We start from the raw sequence: 21,753 nt of genomic DNA, 5'->3' as shown, positions 1-21,753 counted from the left end.
AGGGGGCAGATAACCAAATAAGAGAAGACCTTTCAGTGTATTTATTTTGAATTCATTAAATTAGCAGACAATCTGCCGTATGGGGTGACTCCTGAGTGAGCGCTAACATTGATCCATAGCTGGTAGAAATATTAATAAGTATCAGTTTGATAGTATTCAGGATTTTAACTTAAAGTGGTGCATCAGTCTTCACTACCTGTACCCGCTCTTCTGAGCAGTAAAACAAAAAACAGCTGATTAGAAAGGAGGCTGTGTTTTTAAATCTTTACCCCACAGACAGGATCAGAGGCATGGAGTTTAAAACCCCACTTGTTTGCATCTTTTCGTGGGATTTATTGACAATAAAATGTGGAATATCACCAGATGTTTCCTTTTAAAATGCATCTAAGGACTATACTGTGTTGTAATCTGTTATTGCCCCCCCACCGGTGTCCCAGTGAACCTTTCAGTCTGTGATGTCCTCCTCTAGATCGCTGTCAGGAGAGCTCCTCTGTCTGTACTCCGTCGTGTTGGACAGGCGTTTCCAGCCGGTGTCTTTCTGGCTTCCCGTGCTGTGTGAGCGTCCCAGGTAGGCCAGGCGTTTGGTGGACGCCCTCTCCTCTGCCTCGTCCGCGTCACCTCCAGGAGCCTGCTCTGAGTGGTGAAAGTCATGCTGCAGGTTCTCCAGGTTGAGAGCCCAGGGCCCCAGCTTCTGCCAGTTCACCCTCTGGAAGGCCATGATGCAGTGCAGGTTACCGCCCACCTGTGTGGAGAGATCGTTTCTTCTGGGTTAACACACACATTTCACTTATCTAGGACCATTTGAGATGACACGTGTGAAGGAGGGAACCTTTTTGGTTTTGCGGAGCTGAATCCCCCTCTCTGTGTGACGGATGTCCAGGTACTCTGGGTTTTGTGTGTTCAGGTCAGTCACAATGTCCAACCATCTGGAAAGAGAGGCTCCGTGTTCAACAGCTCAGCTACAGTTCAGCAGCAAACGTGTCCGAATGAAGACAGACAGAGCTTACTTTTTACAGTGAATTGCTGGCTGTTTCCTACTGGGCTCACCAATAAGAATCCAGTACTCCATTTCATTAGTGGGTAGAGGGCCCCTTTATAAAAAAGAACAAGGATGAGACACAATGGATTCCCTGAAAGATAGGTACAACTAAATGTACAAAGACTTATCAAAGACTTTCACATCAGTTTTCAAAACGTACCAAGAAGCTTTTGAATTTCTCTCCAAAAATAAAACTTGAGAAACCAAATCCATTCCTCAACACTTTAATTTTTGAGACAGTCACCATCGCACTTCTCAACTTATCATTCAATCAAATATTTTTTAAAAATCTATGTTGACATCTGATTCATTTTTAAGATAAATATATTCAAAAACTGTTAAAAACTTGAACATGCTTAAACATGCTGTTAGATATTTGCTGACATTTTTCTGTTTTCATCTGTTTCCTTGTCTATTGATTTATTTTATCTATTGTTATTTTATTGCAATTTTTATTTCTTACTTGGACAAAATAAGAAATTTACAATCGTCACCTTCAGAGGTTGACCAAATTATTAACACTGGTGGAGTAAACAGAACTGGAATGGTGGACAAAGACTATACAGCCCTTGCTGGTCACTATGATCTGGAACTTCTGACTTTGGAAAAAATGCTTGCTGAAAAATTCTCCTATCTACTTCAGTCAGTTGTGATTCAGTTGCATTAATCTCTAACAACCACACAACGAACAACAAGTGAAAGATTAAACAAAACTGAATATAATCTATCAAGCAGTGGTCATGTGACTCACCTGTATGCTTTTGCTGCTTTGAGAGGCGTAGCTTCGTAGCCCAGTGGGCAAAAGTAGTGGTTCTGGCAGTGGTAAATGTAGGCCATAGATTCATCCTTCATCCCCTGTGTCAGCTTCATGAGCGCTCCTTCAGCTGAAAACATCTGAGTGGTTATCGCTTCAATCTCAGCTATTAATAAATAAAACAGGCAGCTGACTTTGAGGGACTCACCAGTTTCCCCAGCCGTCTTGTGTTTTCCATGTGGTTTGTACAAAATATAGGAGCAACCTCGCACTCGGAAGTGATCGTTAATTTGTCTGAACCACCTGGAAAAAAACTACTTTGACTGAGCTGTGTTCACTTCACCAAACTGAAGTGGTTGTTCAGAAGACTATATGATCAGTCCGTACCTCATTAAAGTAGCATTACCAGTGAAAGGACCAAATTTGATTTCTTCAAACGGTGGCTGGAAACCCAGAATGTGCAGAGCCTCCTCCTGAGAGATGGGTGGAAGACTGAGAAAGCAAATAAATTACACTTAGCATGTCATGGGCCGTATTCCAAATCTGAAATCCAACTGACAAGATTATGGGCTGTTCACCTCCCAGCACCCAGAGTACTGTATAAGAAATTCCAGCAGGACACCAGTGAAGAGATTCCACATGAAGCCTTGTACTGAGGGCGGCTGATGCAGTACCTGAAGCAGAAAATAATCACTAAACAAATCCATTGTAATGAAAGTGTGACAAGTACACTGGAGCCTGACTGGGTCTCTTGACGAAACACGGCACAAAATCTAAAATTACCATCTTCTGAGGTCGAGCACTTTCCTCTGTTTGATCTCCTCCAGTGAAGCGTGTGGAGAGACGTCTTGCAAATTTCGACTGGGTCTGTCTGATGACTTCATCTTCTTGATGCTGCATTTCTTCACATTGCCTGCAACACAGCATGAGTCATTGCAGGTTTTAAAATGCTTCACAGTATTGACAGGAAGAGGGTGAAATCGCCTGAAGTTGTCAGCTTCAGATAAACACTAATTTGTAGTACATGATTCATTTACATGACAGACTTCTATCATGTTTCTTACTTGTTTTAGATTTTCTAGTGAGCACAGCATTGAAGTCTGAGGTATCGATTTCCCAGGCTAAAATGGGTTTAGTGTGACCAGACGACACATCAAGCATGTCACAGTCCCGATCTGAACCCACATGGGGCCTGCCAAACTGGCCAGCACTGACGTCAGTAGAGGGTTTGGGCTTCACAAGCAGTGGTCCATCATCTTGCTTGTTAGAGGCCACCTCTCTGGCTGTGATTGGGGAGCGGTACACAGAAGCAGCCTGATTGAGAAGAGCATAATCAGAACAGACGGTGTAGAACTTCTCCCTGGAGTGTGTGACCGGACAGGTCCACGGCAGCTGGAGCTCAGCACTCGATGCCCGTCTGATTCTGGTAGAATCCTGGGTAAGGGGGTTGATCAAACCACGTTCCTGCTGGCCATTGGTGGGCCTCTGCAGCCCTGGAGGTTCTGCTGGCCCAGGTAAGTGTGCTCCTTGACCGTCTGATGGATTAGGCATTGATCAGCCCCTCATATGATGGATGACAGAAACAGTTGAGGCTGAGATGTTTGGGAGATGGATGCCTTTTCTAGCGATGATAGGACAGATATCTTTAGAGAGGATAGAGATGTATAAGGAGCATGGAGATGCAGCGACTGGAAAACAATGGTCAAATAAACCTAATAGCATTTCTCAAGTCATCAAGCTGAATCCTATTCTAAGAACTCACAGCATCCGGAAAACAACCCTAAAAAACATAGCATTTAAGCAGTGATAAATCCAGTATTTTCCATTGCAATCCGTTCACAATTAGCTCTGGGTCATTGGAATATTAGTCATACTGTGTGCACAGCTGTAGCTATCAATGCTAGTTAGCGTCTGCTACGTTCATCTATTTCTGCTTTTATTCGTCATACCATGTATAACTTGTTGTGACCAAAACGGGCTGTAATTCAAAGAGAAAATATCCAAACCTAGATGAATATTAGATTGGACATGTTCAAATTACAGGAATAATTCCGAAACATTGTCCAGCTGATACGCATCCACTTCCTGTTCAGGTTTGTCAGACTGTACCATAATACCGGGAGGAGGGGTGTAGAAAATAAGTCCACATAAAAAAAAACATGCAAAACAATCAATTACATCAATGTGACAAAATTTTAAGAAAGCAAAGAATTATATAAAATAAAAATTGTATAGAATTTGATAATGTAATGTATATTTTAAATAATCATATTACTTCCGTAATTGCAAAATCCTTCCTTATAAGAATGGAATGGTCGTCCAGTTCGGACCAATCACGGGCGCGTTGAATCTGCCTTGGCTGCAGCTCCAGAGGTCCGGTCGGCCTGTCAACTAACTGGTAACCAAACTTCAATTTATGAAACCATAGACTAGAGCAAAACTACCAGCAAACACTACAATGTTGATTCATAACCGACGAGTCACGCAATAGTCATAATTTCCTACAGCAATGCAAGTTTTCTTTAAAATCGGATTTTTTTTTTCCATTACATACACGAGGAATGAGCGCCAATGTGGGTGCGAATGAAATTTTACTGTCGTCAAGAACAAAAACAAAGTACACTTCCTTTTTATTAGCTGCGTAAATAATGTTCAATTGTAGGAAACTACACAATCTAATCCAAAAAAACCCCACCAACAACGGATATGCGCCTTTACGCGTGAAGGTTACAGTCGAGTTGAGTATTTCCTACAGTCAATTATTATGGTCAAATTTAAATCAGTCTGAACGCAAAATCCAATTGTTAATCAATAATGAATCAAATAAAGTGTGTTTAATGAAAATCTGTTAAATAGTTGAAGAAAGTGGTATATAAAGTAAATAGTATTGTGTAAATTTTAAATCAGATGATTTCCGACTTAAAACTTGCCCAACTTCCTAATTATCACTAACTGTCTGGTAATTTATCATGATAAAACTTAAGTATTGGGAAATTGTTTTTGCATTACTGCTGAATCATCATCTTGTTCCAAATCAGTGTGTGTTCTTCCATCCAACCAAGTTAATGTTTAATCACTCAAACAGGCCAGCAAACAACCAAACAGCAGCGTTCAAAAGCTGCGAACCTCCATCAAGGCTGAGCAATCCGTCTAAAGCAGTGACTCTCAAACAACGGGGCGCGACACCCGCGGGAGACGCGGTGACATGCTTGTGGCCCCAGGGGCCGCGCAGGGCCACACTATCGTTTGCTTTTACAGAGTAAAGTGTGATGACGTATCCGGTACAGCAGGGGGCAGCGGCGCTTTCACGTCAACATGTAGTGTGCCCATCCATCCATCCATCCATCCATCCATCCATCCATCCATCCATCCATCCATCCATCCTCCTTGTAGACGAGACGATCCCAGTCATCTCATTTTCAGGTGCTTTTCCACCTTTCACAGGTCACGCTGGGGCCTATCTCAGCTGGCTATGGGCAGGAGGCAGGGTACACCTCGGACGTGTCACCAGCTCATTGCGGGACCACATGTAGACAAATCACCACACACACTCATACCAACACACAATCTGTAGTGGTCAGTTCACCCAAACTGCATGTTTTGTGGAGGTGGGTGGAAGCAGGAGAACACGGATGCAGCACTACACACTGCACCACCACACCGCCCTTGTAGAGCGTGTGCAGGGAGTCTTAGCACACACACACACACGTGTGTGTGTGGCCGTGGATAAGGGGCACAAAATGTTTTCTTCTCTCTAGGGGGGTCAACAGAAAACCACTGAGAAGCACTTCTCTGAAGGGTCTCTTGTCCCCACAAGATACAAATGTAATATGGGTGTTAGGATTAATATTAATGAAAACAGTAATGTTTCAACACTCCTGATTAATTGCTTTTACAAGTGTTTGACATTTAACCAGTTTTCTTCTGTAATTAAAGGTTTACTCCTGGGCCGGTTCCTTAAACCTGAGCCAAACACAGGTGAACAACAAATATCAGTTAAACTCATGTGGAAGTTGAAGTAGTAAAGTTGTGTAAACATCATGAGGAACCCTGGAGAGGAGAGTTAGTTGACTGTGTTTTATCATTTCCATTCAGAAGTTTGGGCTAACTTCCAAAATGTCTTTATGAACAGAGTATAAACTAAAAGGAAAATATAAATTGTGTGTGTGGTTTTTTATGAATTCTTCTGTGCCTGAACTATACAACGCTTTAAAGACTACATCGTTTGTGTGGCCTGTAATTCTAGAAAAGCGGATTCTACTATATTGAATTTTGCAGGTAACCATGGCGAAGAAGCAGGTGATCATTGACACCGACTGTGGCATCGATGACGCTCAGGCGATCCTCATGGCCTTGGCAGCGCCCAACATCGAAGTTTTGGCCATTACTTGTGTGTTTGGGAACACGACGGTGGAGAACGTGTGTCAGAATGTTCTACGGGTCCTGGCCCTCTGTGAGCGTGAAGGGGTAAGTTAGGTTAAAGCAGTGCTTCTCAATTATTTTCTGTTACACCCCCCCAGCAAGACGAAAACAATTCGCGCCTCCCGCTCTCTGTGACGACTAAATAATATAATTTTTCTATAAAATTGTTATAAGTACACCTCTGCATAACACTGTATCCTTATTAACATTAACAAAACAAAAAAGAAAAGAAATATAGTTCAATTTATAACAAAGGCTAATTTTATCAACATTATTTTTTAGTCTATAACAATAAAGTGCATCAATTTGCCTGAAATGTAAAAAAAAAAAACTTGTTTAAACTGTGAACAACTTATTGCATCATACATCATATAACCTTACAAGGAGAGCGCCACTCCCCACTACTGTAGTGGATGTGCATTTACACTTTATTCTAGTGTGGCAATAAAAAGCATGTTCCCCAAGGTCACACTTATTTGAGAAGCGCTGGGTTAAAGCGTGAGATAATAACAGCAGGAGGTGATTGCTGTTCATTAGTTTTTACTGAAAAATGATTGGATCATAATAAAAGGTGAAACGACCTCATCTCTTCTAAAGGAATGAATCCCCTTCACAGCAATCACATTTCATTGGTGCAGCCCAAATTCACAAATAGCAATTTACCTCTGGAGCTTTAGAAAATGCGTAGCCTGAAATTTTAGAGCTGTCTGCATCACAAGCGGTGGGATTATGTGGGTTAATTTAAACAACTCTTACACTACATTATGAATAGATGCTGAATTTACAGTATGTTCTGCACTATAAGGTGCACGTCAAAGCCTTTAATTTTTCAAAAACCGACAGTGCGCCTTATAATCCAGTGTGCCTTATATATGAAAACAGTTTTAAAATAGGCCATTTATTGAAGGTTCACCTTATAGTCCAGTGTGCCTTATAGTGCAGAAAATACTGTTGATTCCTGTAAGCAGAGCCCGTCTGTACACGACCCAGTCTTTACCTCAGTGTCTCTCTGGAAACAAGTGGGGCTTAAAGCTGCACTTACCGCAATGTTTTCCTGCAGATTCCAGTGTTCCGTGGTTCTGGTGGTCCTCTCGTCGGAGCTGTTCAGCTTCCTTGTACCCATTTTGGAACTGATGGCTTTGGAGATGTGCTTAAAGAGAAAGACCCACGATGGGAGGACAAAATCCAGAAAGAGCATGCAGTCAGCGGGATGATTCGCCTGGTGAATGAAAAACAAAACCAGGTGAGACATCTGTCTGTAAGTAGTCGGGTCTGGAGTGATGTTGCACTAAAATGTGTTTTCCACAGGTGTCACTGGTGGCCCTCGGCCCTCTCACTAATCTGGCATTAGCTGTCAGACTGGATCCCTGTTTCCCCCAGAAGCTCAAAGAATTGTACATTATGGGAGGCAACATGGAAGGTAGGAGAAGAACGTGACTTCAGTGTCTTCCAAGCAGGTCTTCTTCTATAACCTGATGTTGTTCTTGTAGGAAAAGGAAACGTGACTTTGTGTGCAGAGTTTAACTTTGCTGTGGATCCAGAATCGGCTTACGTTGTCCTGGAAGAATTTCTCTGCACCACGTACCTGGCAACATGGGAATATTCCTGCAGAAACGGACTGACTTGGGTAAAAGATGTGTTCTTGTGAAGAACAAGTCAATAGTGTTCTAGTTCAAACTGGTCTCACTGGTTTCTCATGTGTAGGAGTTCTTTGAAGAGGCCATCAACCAGGATGCACCTGCTGCACGCCTCATGAAGACGATCACATCCAAATGCTGGGCATACCGCAAAGAATCAATGAAGAACAAGAGAGATGTTTACTTTGGGCCGTGCTTCGTCTCCTATGACGCCTATGCGATCGCAGCCTGTATTGATGACAGTGTGGTGATGGAAAGAATTGAGTGTCCGGTCCGGGTGGAGCTGCAGGGTTCCATCTGTCGGGGCATGATGGTTCTGGATCGCACTAATGAGCTGAAGAAGACCCACAGTGTGTTTGTGTTGACAAAGTGTGATGTTGCCAAGTTTGGTCATTTACTCATGGAGTCTCTCAGACTGCCATTAAAGAAGTAGGCTTCGCTGAAAGCAAGACAAGCTCTGCATTAACTGTCCTCTTTATACAGTAAATAATTATTTCAAGCTTTGTTTAATTAACCAACAAATAGTTAAATATATTCTGTGTATTATTATTGCATGAGATTCTGATACCATTCATTAAATCAAATGTTAATCCAGAGTTCTGTATTCTGTAACTACTGGTATATACAGATGTATTCTTAATGCAGTAGAGTCATATGACTGCTGGAGTCAATCACAGCTGGCTCCAGGCGAGTCGCCAGATCATCACAAAAAAGACAAACATGAACACTCACAACTTGGTGTGAATGATTTACCCAAGCTGCATGTTATTGGTGGTGGGAGGAAGCCAGAGAGCATACAAACTCCGCACTGACAGGGCAACACTCTAACCCACTGCGCCAGCATGTCACCATGTAGATGATTGAAAATGCTGGAAACTACCATTCAAATGAAGAAATAAAGTTGCAGCACAATTCACATATTTGTACGTCCCTTTTTTGTTTGCATTAAGTGGAACATAATTTAAGACAGGAGGCTAATGTGGAGGTGAGCTCCATTACAACTTGGTATAGAAAATAACGGTGTGTCACGGAGTTGGAAGAAAGTTGAGGCATTGCATTATGAATGAAACATCACAGGGAAGGTTTGTCTGGGCTTTAAGTTAAATGAACCCTGGTGTAGAACACATTTATTTACAATGCTGTGATTCTGTTAACGGTTGTTTAAAATATGAATTGTGTGATATTAAATCGACAGCCTTTTGCATACTTTCATTAAGCAACTGTATTAATCAAATCAATGAATGGATGGACCACAATTTCCTCCAGCTCAATCCAGACAAGTAATTATTTCTGGTCCCAAAAATGAAAGATCAATGCTCACCTTGACTTCATGTCATTGAGAGCTACAAATCAGCCCTGAATTTTACCAGCCACTTAAAAGCTACTAAATCTGCCTATTACCACCTGAAAACCACTGCTCGAATTAAGGGGTTTCTATCTCCACAAGACACAGAAAGACTTGTTCATGCTTTCATTTTTAGTAGGATATATTACTGTAATGGTGTCCTTACAGGTCTACATAAAAAATCAATCAGGCAGCTTCAGCTGATCCAAAATGCTGCCACCAGAGTCCATTCAAACACCAGAAAACTGGACCACATCACACCAGTCCTTAAATCACTACAATTGCTTCCTGTGAGACAAAGGATAGATTTTAAAATCTTACTGCTGGTCTACAAATGTCTAAATGGTCTTTGACCAAAACACATGCAAGATATATTAATTCCTTATGAAGCCTCCAGAACCCTTAGGTCATCTGGGACAGGTTTACTGTGTGTTCCCAGAACCAGAACCAAACAAAGTGAAGCAGCATTTAGTTATTATGCTCCTCACCTGTGGAACAAACTGCCTGACTACCTGAGATCTGCTCAAACTGTCACTTCACTTAAATCAGGGCTAAAAATATTTTTGTTCACTGCAGCTTTTTCCTGAATCTGTTCTTTAATTATCTGCATTTTTTAAAATCATTAGCTGTAGATTAAATATTTCGTTGTAAAGCACTTTGAATTGCCTGTGTATGAATTGTGCTATTCAAATAAACTTGCCTTGCGTTTCTGTCCATTAAAATTTCTGTGTAAATAAACAATTAAAATCACTCAATGTACACCCGATTACATCCAAATATACAGTACCCAAAATATTAAAACATGAACAGTAAAGCACTGTTAATAAACTGTATATTGTCTAAACATGATGCACTAATGAATTTTTGACCATAAGATTTTAACCATTGCTATACCACTGAATACTTTTCAACAAATACAGTCTTAACTTTGACATGCAAAGCGGTTCTTTTCACTGAAGCATCTTTTGGCAAAGAAATTTTTTTCCCTAGAATTTTCTGAACTATTTCTACATTTCCAGCAGCAGAAAATCAACTATAAGGACAACTGAGAATGGAGACCATTAGATCTATTTAATTCTACCTTTTATTTGCGCTGTATTCAGTGAAGTTAATAGTGAAAGTTGGTTCAACACAAAAACATTGAGACTTTGAAATTGTTGAATTTAAGGATCAGCCTCCTCTGAAATGTACCAGCAAATCCTGACATTGAATTTTATTTAATTGGACTACTGACCAAATTAATCTCCTCCATCCACACTCCACAGATCTCTTCACACACCTGCCATCCCTTTTCCTCCCCCAGCAGGTGGAGACATAGGATCATTGTCTAAATGTAAAAGTGTTCATAAAGTACAAAACAGAGTCACAGTTTATGGAGACAGTAATTCAGAGATACATGGAAGGTATCCTGTAATGTATTTGTTTTTATGTATTGTTTTTTCCGTGTACAGCTGGAACACAGTATAATTCACAACATATATTCAGTTCTAGAGCTGAGGTCAAACAAAAGAATGGCTGGTGACAAGTTTTTACAGATTCAAGAAGTAAAACTATTTCTGAAGACAAAATGGGGTGAGTTGAATAAAACGACATGAAAACTTCAGAGTATTTTGCTGATGTCCTTTATTTAAATTTGTTGACAGATAGAGCTGATGTACAACACAAACCTCAAACTTCTGTGTTCCTTTAGGGGTTGACTAATTTGTCTTCACAGATTTTGATATTTTTTTTAGCACAAAACCATTTTAACATGAGAACATAAATATAAGTTTTTCTGGGCCATTGGTGCTCTTAAGAAATCACCGTTCACATCATCAACGCTCCCTCCTGCCAAATAAAAGCCTAGTGCAAAAACTTAAAAGCAAACCTTTGCAAAAAGGACTTTTAAAACCAACTTTAATAAGAACCTAAATGAAAACACATGGCTTAAAATAAGATGTCTGTTCCAACGTTAATACTGTTTTAGAGATTCTGGGCCAGGGGTGCAGAACTTCTCTAATGGCTAATTGTCTGCACAGACATTAGCATATCATGCTATCAATTGTTTTAATTTGGGGCAGTGTCTGAAACAAATCCAAATAAAATTTAGCATTTGTGCCCCCATGAATAAAAAGCTGCTAAACTGAACATAGCACTGGGCTACCAAACACTTCAGGTGACGCAGCTTTCTGTTGGGATTCTGATTTTAAAATGATTTGATTTAGCATACGTAGCACATTAAATCTTGATGTGCTTCTGTTCGGTGCAGTCGTGTGTTTTTAGTTGCCGTTGTCAGATGAACTGGGCCAGGGCTCGGAGCTGCGCCTGCTCAGGGTGGGGCGCCACATGTTCCATGGGTTGTAAGTGCGACTCATCTCAGTGGAAGCCGGCGGTGACGGGGCAGGGCTGCTGACCAGATCGGTAAGAGTGGGTGAGTTGGTGGTCGGAGGAAAGGGGTTTAATGCCGAATCTGCGCTTGTTGACCAAATGGAGCTCCCGAAGGGCGTGGTGGCAGACCAGGGGCTGCGGGTGTTTCCCAGGAGTGACTGAAAAACAAAGGACAGAGGCTTCAGCATGGAACTGTAAAGAGGAAAATCCTCTGTGGGCTGCTTTCAAAACAAATGGGGGGTAGTGGGGGGTGTCTTACTGCAGTTGGGGTAGTAGTTGAGCTGGAGCTGCTGGACCAGGAGTGCAGAGAGTCGTTGCTTGGTATGTCCCAGATGGAGGAGGGGACGGGGGTAAACTCAGGCCAGCTTTGCTGAGACTCTAATGACTTTGGGAGATTCATTCCACTGAAAACTGAAAGCAACACACACACACACACACACACACACACACACACACACACACACACACACACACACACACACACACACACACACACACACACACACTTCAGCTTCAAAGCATCAACTGTTCGCAGAGTTACTCTAGAAAGAGAAAGGTTACCTCCTGTCAGGTTGAAGGAATTGTTGGGTCCGAAAGCCGAGAAGGAGTTGGTGGAATGAAAGTTCGGGCTGCTGGCTGTGTCGATGGGACTCCACAGCCCAGAGCTGTTGGGGGCAAAACACAGGGAGTTACAACCGGATGTCATCTCATCATGCCCGGGTAAAAATACGAGACATTTTCTCACATCACCTGTCAGAGCTGTCACTTTCCACTGACGTCATGTGTGCCAGACTCTTTGGATGGTGCTCCATCTTACCTGGACCAGAACCACCTGATGAGCACACACACAACAGTGGAGATCTCTAGTAAAGCGAAACAACTCCATCCATCACACTGTGATCACACCTTAGCTCATTGACACATAAATACCTGGGCTTTTATCGTAGCCAGCAGCTACAGCAGCAAATGTGGGGGTCCCATTTTTGCCAGGCAGCGGTGTGGCTACAGACAATTTATTTCCGGGGGCCTTCTTTTGGTTTCCCTCGCTGCAAAAATGAAAAAGAAATTCACAAATAAACTTGGATTACTGTTAGCTGATAGCTAAATAATATATTTAACTGTATGTTAATCATTTGTCAAAGGGTAATGCAGGGCTTTCATTTTGAAATTCAAGAAGAAAAAAAACACTTTCAGGACTACGACATGTAATCCACTCAGGCTCTAAAAAGACAGAATGAAATAAAACAGCCCAATATTAAAATGCAGAGACGTTTTCTTTAACAGTCAGGTACTCAACATTTTCGCTGATTACACAGAAGGGACTGAAGTGACTTCCATAAAACCTGGTGAAGCGGTGAATCAGTCATCACGTGACCATCATGACCCGTGACGACTGATTTCATGATGACGTGTGCATCTAGTGGAGCACTACCTGTTACTGTTGAGCACGCTGCTGTAGGTGCCTCGGGACAGTAAAGTGGGGGAGGTCGGTGGGGGGGAGCAAGTCCTGGTGGTGACAGATCTCTTCAGGAACGGGTCTGCATTTAATGTCTGGAGGGAGATCTGCTGAAGACTATCAGCTTCTGCATGACAACAGGAGAAACATCTCAGCCCGATCGGCGTCGTACTGGATGCGACAGGTTGGTTTCAAATCCAGACTTACGGATGCTGTTTTTGGAAAACGGCACATCCCACTCTGGAGGTGCGAACTCCTTCTCCCCCTCAGAACTGCTGCTGTGGCCGAGCTCTGGAACTAAACTGCTGGACAACAGTTTGACCAACAAAGAGGGGCGTCCTTCTTCCAGCTTTGACTCTACTGTGAAAGAAAAGGCGTCAGAAACACATCTGGTACTGAAGCAGCGGATGAAGTGAAACATGTTTAAATTTACTCCACTCACCTCTCTGTTTCTGTACAGGTCTTGTCTTTGGGATGTTGGCGAGGGGGTAGAGAGCTTTGGATGTGTAGCTCTTTCGTTGTTTGTTCTCCAGGGGTGTTACATATGGCAGCTCCAGGGAACTGAGCAGAATAAAGACTTATTAAAATGATTGCTATTATTTAAGAACTGAAAGAGGACGATCATAACCTGGGTTGAAATAAACAGACCTGGTCTTTTCATCCGGGGTTTCTTTCTTTGTGGTTACTTGTTTCTTTGTTTTGGGTTTGATAAGGAAATTTGAAGGCTCTTCTTTCACTTTTGTTGTTGCTACTGTCCTTCCTTTCTTTTTGGCTGGCTCCTGGATAACAGCACACACATCATTGATCAAACTCATGCAATGCTGTTTCTGTAGTTCTAGATGATGGAGCTGATTTAAATTAGGTTTTTATTTGACATTTAAGTTTAGGTACAGTCAGAATGTTAAATACAAAATGGCCAAAATTATCCCAAATATATTTGAATGGAATCAGCATTTAACCAATCACAAAAATTGATCTCTGAAGGAATTGCACAGATGTGGAGTAGAAAATTAATGATACGCTAACAGGAAATGAAACTCCTGAGTGACTGCTCCAAGTTTTCTGCTCTTGCTTCTCATAACAGAAGCTGAAACTTGAGGTATGATATTGTGCACTCACTAAAGTTCTTAATGTTCCTCTCAGAACAGTTTGGCAGCTCTTCCTGGGTAAACTGTTGTGTTTTTAATGTTTACGAGTCAGGGTGTCAAGTCTCACAGCAGAAGAGTCCAAATCTTGAGTCTACAGGTCTGGTAAGAGCAATGCATGAGCTAATCCAACAGAGGAAGTGAGCCAGACCATAATATACATGCACTTCATCCTACCTCTTTGATGTTGGCCTCCACATCTGGATTGGAGGTCTCTGTGGTTGTGGAGGAGCTGTCGTCATTGTCGGCCAGGCTGTCCTTGAGCTCGTCTCCTCGGGTCTTTAACGCTGATTTCTTGTCCTTCTCTTCCTTCTTCCGCTGAGCTTTTGCTTTTCCCCTCAGTTTCCCTTTGGATTCCAAAACTGCAAACATGAACATTTCCCTCAAAGACCTGCTAGTGACCACAGAAACCTTGTTACCCAGCACTAGTTAACAACAAACGTGGGTACCTTTGTTTTGCATTGGCTGAGAGCTCTGTTCCTGTAGAGCCTCGTCAATAAGGGGCTCTGGACGGTCGAGGTCGTTATCCATCACTCCGACCAGGTTCATATACTCTGTTTCCTCCGGACAGAGGGTTTTGAGGGGCAACGACGTCCCGGATAAACTTTGACTCTGGAGATCCAGCTGTTTGCTACTCCGAGCTTTCCGATTGGTTATCTGACTGGAGGGAGGAGAGCTTTCTTGGCTTAAGGATGTACTTCCTTTGGTTGGTTGGGGGGAAGTGGCTTGCATAGATGGGCGGCTGAAGCCGATCCTGGACCTCTTATCCTGGCCGTCTGAGTCCGATAAGGTGCGGCTGCTACCGTGTCGGCCTCCGCCTCGAGCGGCTCCGTTGCTGGACGCATAGACTCCTCTGGAGTTCTGTGGTGAATCTCCATAATCGTTCAACCTGAACGGCGACAGAACAGTTGGTGATGATGCAAAAGCTGCTTCATAATAGACAGATTTTCTGTAATCTAAAGTAACTTTATTTAAATCTCATAACTACAGTATAATCCATGTTATGAATAAAGTAAATAATGTTTCTTCTTCTAATCTAGCAGTCCTATAAAATCAATAATCAATTTCTTACTGGACTGATGAGTCATAGTGACTGACACTCGGTGCTTACATAACTATTTCTGATCGATCAATAAAAGCAACAACAAACACTCTTGACTTCAGCTTGTATCATAATCCAACTAGAGTTGGTGATTGGTTGATTAGCAGACATAAAAATCAATGAGCAACCCTTACAATGAATCAATATCCTATTATCTTCTCAAACTATCTGCCCTTATTCCCACCTCACATCATGTTAGCATGTTAGCTTGACTGTTGCCATGATAACTTGCTGATGTCACCCCTGAACTGGTCATTTTTTTTATTTTCTGATGTATTCTAAGTAAAACAAGAAAACAAACAGTTTTTAGCCACTGTTACAAAGTCTCATCACAAAAGATGTGTGAGGAGGGAGGACGCAGCATCACTATGGAAACCACCCAGACCATCACAGCCTGTTTGCCCTCCTCACCTCTGGGAGGCGCTACAGGAACATTTGTTCAGGTCAAGCAGACCCAGGGACAGCCTTGACATACCTACACAATCCTTACTTAATAGCTGTGTGATAATTCTCTATGTCATGAATGTCTGTATTTATTTTTGTAAATTATTATGCAGTTACAGCAACTCTTTATTTGTAGTCTGAAAAAAAATGACAAGTTTAAACCTAATTGAATCAAATCTAACCGAAAATCTAAGTTTTGAACTTATGCCAAACTTGATCTTCCTCATGTTGGTCTATTTGACGTCGTCGATTGTCCTCTAAGAAATACCAGGTCATGTTGAGTCACTAGTCATCGCCCGGTTCATTTAATTCTCTCCGCGCTCACATAGAACAAAGACAGATGAAAGTCGAGTTTGATCACTGGGCCGACAAATAAGCCTCACGAATACCTGCTCTGCTGCTTAGGCTCATTTTGGCTTCAGGAAAGATGACAACAAACAAAAGGAAAAATGATCTGAGCTATAATGACTGAACATATTCACAGCCCAGGCACAACAAGCAATTTAAAAATAAACTGTTATAAATATTAAGAACTGTTTCTGAGTTGTAATTGAGGTAAAAGTTTTAAATAATCCCAATATTTATATTTTAGTCACACCATCCAGGCTTGATTGAATTATAGGTCAATGGGAACATTTCTAGTCACTAAAAATGTTTTTAAAAAAGCCTGGAGTTGAATGACCAGTTTAAGTTTTTTGAAATCACGTCTTCACCTGGCTGAACAGCCAATCAGATCGCTCTCCCTCATCCGCTAGCTCAGATTTAACCTACAAACCAAATGGAATGAGAACAAACAGAAACACTCTCTTTTCTGGTCTGGTCTGGATGGATTCCAGCGATGGAATATTAGTCCATTTCAACCATAGTTACCAGATTCAGGGGCGACACACACTCGGATGTCAGATCACCCTTCCTCTTCACTGAATTTACAGATGACATCATCAGTTTTGATTGACGTCGCCTTTGTCGATTCAGCACTTACTTTGAGTCACTGTGAATTTGCACAATTTCCCTGAGATTAAACGGCCTCCCCGTCTCCAAGGTGGAGTTGGATTCCACCGACACGCGTCGTTTGAAGGGCTCCCATATGCTCTGAGCCTCCAGGTAGGCCGTGACAATCACCAACAGAAACATCAAACTGAGGAGACACAAACACGGCGACCGTTACTTCCCGTCTTCCTGCTCCTCATCCCACTGTGAAGCACCACTCACCTCATAACGAGACACACTGTGATGTACAGCTCCAGCTCCCAGCTGGGTCTGGGTAGGCTCTCTGCGCACGCAGCTAACATGTGGTAGGGCAAAGAGGCGTTCAGGACAAAAACAAACTCTGAGCCTCCACAAGTCACCAGTTTCAGCTCCCGGATCACTCGAGACGAAGTGAAATCTGGTGTAAACCTGTCAGAAAAAGCAGAAGGTACCCAACATTAGCCCAAGATGCACCTGAAGTGAAAAAAACACAGCCAGAAGTCAGCGGAGAGGAAAATCTGGGATGTAATTCAGGAATAAATTATCCATTCAGACACAGGAGGATATCGTAGGAAAAACTCATTTGAACTACGTTGACCTGTGAAATGATATGACCAATGATATCGAGTGTATGACCGGCTTTAGGGCGCCTCTTCTCTCTTGCTACCTTACTTCCATCCTCTTCCTTCGCCGACTGACTGACAAACCAGAGCCAGAACCTGATGGAAGGGGTTAATATCACAGAGCTTCCTGTGCTCACACACAGGAACCGGTTTCCACAGTGTCCGTGTGCAAACTTCATTTTCAGTTGATCACACAAATATATTTACTAATAAGTAACGAGTCATTGTGAGTCCCTGCTGACAGGGACGAGGTGTAGTTAATAACATGACTAACATAAATAACATGACTAAATGCCATTCAGGGGATGCTATCACCGTGATCGTATCATAACAGGGCTACACTCTGAACATGTGCCCAGAAGTAATGATGAGCTGCAGCTCCTTATCACAAAACTCTCTGCAGTTGTTTCCGCCTCCACCCTGCAGCATTAGAGAAAAAGTCAGACTCCTGAACACAACTCTGGCGACACATCTGAGGGGAGAGGAAGAGGAGGACACACGTTGGTCATGTTTAATCAGACGTCACCTTAACCGTCTTGGAGGTGAATCAGGAGCACTTAACCTCCTCCAGCAGGTCATAAACGGATGAATCATCTTTTGAGAGGGGAACATGAACTCACATTACCCTGCAACAACTGCAGCGTCTATGATTCGGGGCAGACTGATTATTACGACAGCTTTTCTACCCATAGAGGATGAGGATGGGCTGCACCCCCAGAGCTGGGGTCACTTTGACTTTTAAGTAGGGTCTGACTGAGGGAAACCATCCTGACTGAATATTTACAGAGAAGAAGCGTCAAAAGCAAACATTAATTCTGGTAGGAAATGGGAGCTGAAGGCAGAGCAGAGGCAGCAGACAGAGAGTGGATTCATCCTCTGACTGAGGCCTCACTCAGGTATTAATAGTTTGTGGATGGAGAGGAGGGAGCTACAGGTGAATCAGACGTGGCAGCGGGACCAAAGGGAGGGGGCGTCTGAGTTCACTCACAGTATGATGAGGTCTTTTGAAGTGTTTGGCTTAAGTGCAAATTCTTGACAGTTGAGAACTTTGAATCCATATCCTTCACAGACTTGTCCGTTGATTTCTGCTGATCTGATGGTGATCGGGAGCAGGCCGGTGTTCTCCACTCTGAAGGTCCTTTTGAGAGTGAAGTTTGGCTCCTTGACTTTAGTCTCTGAAATGAACACACACAAAAAAGAGACAAGAATTAACAGAGAATTTATCAAAAAGAGAAAGATATTGTGGGAGTTTTGCATAAAGAATTAGTTTTATAATAAATGAGATGCTACCAGAAGTAAATAGACTGGAAACCAGGTACGCCACGACATTGCTAGATGTTTGTCTTGTTATCATAAGACGCTCTCACGCAGGCCCACCACAGGCTGGTGACACTCCTGCATGTGTGTGTGTGTGTGTGTGTGTGTGTGTGTGTGTGTGTGTGTGTGTTAGCTAGTCTTGAGGTCAGGAGACATCAATTACCAGCCCACAGTCCAAATCCGGGCCGCTGGAGGCTTCATTCTATTTTTAGCTTTGCCCAGAGGGCTTTCTCAGCAGACAGTGTGGCCAGGTCACTGGTGCTGACTGGGTTCTATCAGTCTGCTAGCATCAGCTGCTCCGTGTGCTCTTGTTCATATTCAGTGAAGTGAGGCAAAGATGCCACATCATGCATGAAATATGGAATAATGAACAACCAGACAAGTTGATAGCTAAAACCTTCTCAGATGACTGGAGAGAAAAGTTCACATTTCTTCTCCTGGTAATAATCTCAGTCAGGCTGGCGTGGAAAATGTATACGTTTCTGATGTCTGGGGTAAGAATGCAGAAAGTAAATTAGAATACGTCTGGAAAATTAAAAATTAGGGGGAAAAAAAGTTGTTGGCGTGACAAAAGAACCGTAAAACCCGACATGTTTCTCTGTTTTCGGAGGATGAGAGGAAGTATAATGTCCTTCCTGCCTGACACGTCATCAAACCTCAATGACTTCAACTGTAGATTGCAAGGCAAAAAAATGAGGGTAATTTGGTAGCTGCCCAGTGTTTCCATAAGAATCTGGATATTTACAAAGTGGATCTAACAAGAGGATTCAACACATTTCTCAGCAATGAATCATTCTAGGTGTTACAGATGTTTCCTCTCATGCAGACTTCATTCTAGCACTGATTGGAAACGTCTGGGACGGTTTGACTTCAGCCTTGGAGAGCAGCTTCGTCTTTTCATTCAGAATCTCTCTCTGGTCACAAACGTCAGCTCATGTTAGCAGGAGGATCAACAGACGAACGTTTGAGCAGATACTGCATCTACACTTCAAACTGATTGATCTGCAAACACATGAGGCGCTGAGGGAACGGCGTGGAGATGTTTCTCCCAGAAGAGACAACACGTGGACCGACATATGAATGTGATTTGTGATAGTTGGTTTGAGATGAGAAGACTGTGGTTTCATCTGGAAAGGACTGTTAAGTTCCGAACACACAGAAAACAGAGCACTTCATTTGTTCTATTAGGAGGATATTATGATTTCATAGCCTGAGAGGAATTAATTTATTACACAAATTTAGAGAAAATGATGAAGAGTTTTCCTTCAATAAAAATGTGAACTAAATTGATTTTTCTCCAGGCTGTCAAAAAGCTCATTCACATTCTATCAGCGAGTGTGAGGGGGTGGACTTGACTTGACTTTAACTATTCCATTTGACCCTGCACTACACCACTCATTTTATCCACAGACATCGACTCTGCAGCATTTACCAAGGCTTTAATTGCATTTCTCACAATAAACTGCATCACATGATGCACCATTTTAACTTCAACCACCAATGTGTCAATGTACAACACTTCCGCTGCAAGATATTCAATGTTCACTTTTTCAATTGGAACACAAATTGATCAGAACGTGAGCAAACAATTAATTTGTGTTCATTATTACGAGTGTTGATGGATGAGCTAAAGAGCACCAGTTTTTCTTTCTCTGGGCCTGGAGGATACTGCTGGAAGTCAATCCAGCCCACAAACAGACAAATACATGATGCTTCAAATCTATTAGATCACATCTGGATTTTGTTAAGAACCAAGACATGAAATCAGAATATAAATTGAGCTCATGGTCACACAGACTCACTGTCTGTGCAGTCTTTCAGGAGGGCCTCAGTCATCTTGAACCTCAGCAGACTCCCTTGTCCTGGAAGTTTCCCTCCCACTTTCAGGCTCTCTGTCGCTCCTCGGCCGTGAAGTAAGATCGTGTCGATCACCGTCAGATTATTCCTAAATACAGATTCCCAATGACGTCCAGAGTTCAGATGAGAAACAAATATTTAGGGAGCGTACGGTCGGATCTGATGTTACCTGACTATGAGGAGGGAGGAGACGCTGTGGTTGCTGATGGGAGTGAATCTGACGTTGAATGACTTGATTTCTCCGGGCAGCAGGAGGAGGTTGTATACAAAGGGTCTGGTTGAACCCTCAATAAACCCTGTGCTGCTCTTTGTTAGGGATGTCTACAAAACACACAGACAACCCGTTAAAGACAAAAAGCTTGCACACGCTGCCTGCGTCACACGGGATGGCTGATTTGCAATAAAGTTAAATGACAAACGGATGATTCCCTGAATGTCTGAAAATAACGGTGCACATCGCTCTGCTTTCACTCACTTGATTTCTGTGGACCTGAAACTCTAAAGTGTTTGTGTCAATGTTGATGTTGGATAAATTTCCTAATGGCAACCTGTGAGAAGGGATCAGAGACGTCTGTTAGAAACATGAGTGGATGAAGAACAAGAACATGTCAGTCGTGGAGTTTTCCCACCGGTCGGCCAGTTTTCCAGAGAACACGGAGGGGTTGGGTAACAGGGCCAAGGGGAGCACCTGGACATAGACAAGGACGTCGGCTGGATTGTGCAGAATCACCTCCTGATCCTGCAGAGATACAGAAACATGTCCTGCCTCATTCTCAAACACAGCTCCTTAAATGTCCCTGTGTGTTTCTACACATGCAGAACAAGAGGCGGACTGTTTCTACTCACAGAGGAGCTGTTTGTGTTGGTCAGAGGGAAAGTAACACGCTGGGAGGAATTGACCACTGAAGGCCACGTCAGGTGCGCCGTCACTTTAGCTTGAACATTTTTCTGGAGGTCCGTGTTGACTTCAAAAACAGCTTCAATCCTTTAGTGAGAAAATATATCTGGTAACATTCTGTAAATATCCTCCCTGGGAAGAACAACTCATTAAACAGCCAAATCTGATCACAAACAAGCAGGAGGAATGAATTCTAACGTTCTCACTTGTGGCCTGAGCGTTCTTTCAGCTCCTTCCACCTTCTGAGGAGTTTCTGGTGGAGGTCCACGTCGGCATCCCAGATATCTTCCTGTAAAGCCAGCCCATGAGGCTTTGATTCAGCTGTGAAAAACATAAACGTACGGATTTCCATTTTTTAAAATTCTGACTCTTGCACAT

The 21,753-nt window shown here is 42.6% G+C and overlaps 3 protein-coding genes across 7 annotated transcripts in view; 1 reads left to right on the top strand and 2 right to left on the bottom strand.

Moving 5' to 3' along the window:
• Window positions 1-432: 432 nt before the first annotated feature.
• On the bottom strand, window positions 433-3,906 carry LOC137599507 (basic immunoglobulin-like variable motif-containing protein). Its single transcript, XM_068320488.1, has 10 exons — window positions 3,743-3,906; window positions 2,858-3,436; window positions 2,577-2,706; window positions 2,372-2,467; window positions 2,181-2,285; window positions 2,002-2,096; window positions 1,791-1,923; window positions 1,008-1,091; window positions 830-926; window positions 433-742 (listed from the first exon to the last, which is right to left on the bottom strand). Exons 2-10 carry the CDS (start codon window positions 3,342-3,344, stop codon window positions 446-448), a joined length of 1,524 nt encoding a protein of 507 aa, XP_068176589.1. The 5' UTR covers window positions 3,345-3,436; window positions 3,743-3,906; the 3' UTR covers window positions 433-445.
• A 225-nt stretch (window positions 3,907-4,131) lies between these two features.
• Window positions 4,132-8,768, top strand: si:ch211-201h21.5 (uncharacterized protein LOC555526 homolog). 4 transcript variants are annotated; one of them, XM_068319166.1, is made up of 8 exons: window positions 4,167-4,191; window positions 5,081-5,216; window positions 5,730-5,771; window positions 6,072-6,260; window positions 7,276-7,458; window positions 7,524-7,635; window positions 7,706-7,842; window positions 7,920-8,768. In XM_068319166.1, the coding sequence occupies exons 4-8, from the start codon at window positions 6,078-6,080 to the stop codon at window positions 8,283-8,285; spliced, it is 981 nt and encodes a 326-aa protein (XP_068175267.1). In that variant the 5' UTR covers window positions 4,167-4,191; window positions 5,081-5,216; window positions 5,730-5,771; window positions 6,072-6,077; the 3' UTR covers window positions 8,286-8,768. The 4 variants fall into 4 exon arrangements, with proteins under 4 accessions (XP_068175265.1, XP_068175266.1, XP_068175268.1 ...); XM_068319165.1 differs by lacking the exon at window positions 5,081-5,216 and having other exon boundaries at window positions 4,146-4,191; XM_068319167.1 differs by lacking the exon at window positions 5,730-5,771 and having other exon boundaries at window positions 4,166-4,191.
• Window positions 8,769-10,803: 2,035 nt separating this feature from the next.
• Window positions 10,804-21,753, bottom strand: part of tmem131 (transmembrane protein 131) — a 29,626-nt gene continuing 18,676 nt past the window's right edge. Inside the window, exons 22-41 of one of the 2 annotated variants that reach the window (XM_068319768.1) lie at window positions 21,582-21,696; window positions 21,324-21,462; window positions 21,107-21,216; window positions 20,953-21,025; window positions 20,647-20,798; window positions 20,423-20,565; window positions 18,292-18,478; window positions 16,924-17,109; window positions 16,694-16,849; window positions 14,615-15,054; window positions 14,343-14,527; window positions 13,669-13,799; window positions 13,463-13,581; window positions 13,228-13,380; window positions 12,997-13,147; window positions 12,495-12,610; window positions 12,315-12,396; window positions 12,126-12,229; window positions 11,824-11,975; window positions 10,804-11,722 (exon numbers count right to left, since the gene is read on the bottom strand). In XM_068319768.1, the coding sequence (XP_068175869.1) occupies window positions 11,456-11,722; window positions 11,824-11,975; window positions 12,126-12,229; window positions 12,315-12,396; window positions 12,495-12,610; window positions 12,997-13,147; window positions 13,228-13,380; window positions 13,463-13,581; window positions 13,669-13,799; window positions 14,343-14,527; window positions 14,615-15,054; window positions 16,694-16,849; window positions 16,924-17,109; window positions 18,292-18,478; window positions 20,423-20,565; window positions 20,647-20,798; window positions 20,953-21,025; window positions 21,107-21,216; window positions 21,324-21,462; window positions 21,582-21,696 (3,161 nt within the window). In that variant the 3' untranslated portion in view covers window positions 10,804-11,455. The remainder of the gene's footprint in view (window positions 11,723-11,823; window positions 11,976-12,125; window positions 12,230-12,314; window positions 12,397-12,494; window positions 12,611-12,996; window positions 13,148-13,227; window positions 13,381-13,462; window positions 13,582-13,668; window positions 13,800-14,342; window positions 14,528-14,614; window positions 15,055-16,693; window positions 16,850-16,923; window positions 17,110-18,291; window positions 18,479-20,422; window positions 20,566-20,646; window positions 20,799-20,952; window positions 21,026-21,106; window positions 21,217-21,323; window positions 21,463-21,581; window positions 21,697-21,753) is intronic. The other variant, XM_068319769.1, reaches the window with a different exon arrangement.

The sequence above is a fragment of the Antennarius striatus genome, chromosome 7 (genome assembly GCF_040054535.1).
Source record: "Antennarius striatus isolate MH-2024 chromosome 7, ASM4005453v1, whole genome shotgun sequence".
NCBI lineage: Eukaryota > Metazoa > Chordata > Actinopteri > Lophiiformes > Antennariidae > Antennarius > Antennarius striatus.
This window is presented reverse-complemented; position numbering and strand designations above follow the sequence as displayed.

Excerpts from the sequence above, each read along its gene's own strand:
- LOC137599507 (XM_068320488.1), bottom strand. The coding sequence starts at position 3,344 with ATGCCTAATCCATCAGACGGTCAAGGAGCACACTTACCTGGGCCAGCA. Across the intron at positions 2,707-2,857 it reads CACTAGAAAATCTAAAACAA|GCAATGTGAAGAAATGCAGC; the intron begins GTAAGAAACATG and ends GCTGTGTTGCAG. Across the intron at positions 743-829 it reads AGCTCCGCAAAACCAAAAAG|GTGGGCGGTAACCTGCACTG; the intron begins GTTCCCTCCTTC and ends CTCTCCACACAG.
- si:ch211-201h21.5 (XM_068319164.1), top strand. The coding sequence starts at position 6,078 with ATGGCGAAGAAGCAGGTGATCATTGACACCGACTGTGGCATCGATGAC. Across the intron at positions 6,261-7,275 it reads CCCTCTGTGAGCGTGAAGGG|ATTCCAGTGTTCCGTGGTTC; the intron begins GTAAGTTAGGTT and ends GTTTTCCTGCAG. Across the intron at positions 7,459-7,523 it reads TGAATGAAAAACAAAACCAG|GTGTCACTGGTGGCCCTCGG; the intron begins GTGAGACATCTG and ends TGTTTTCCACAG.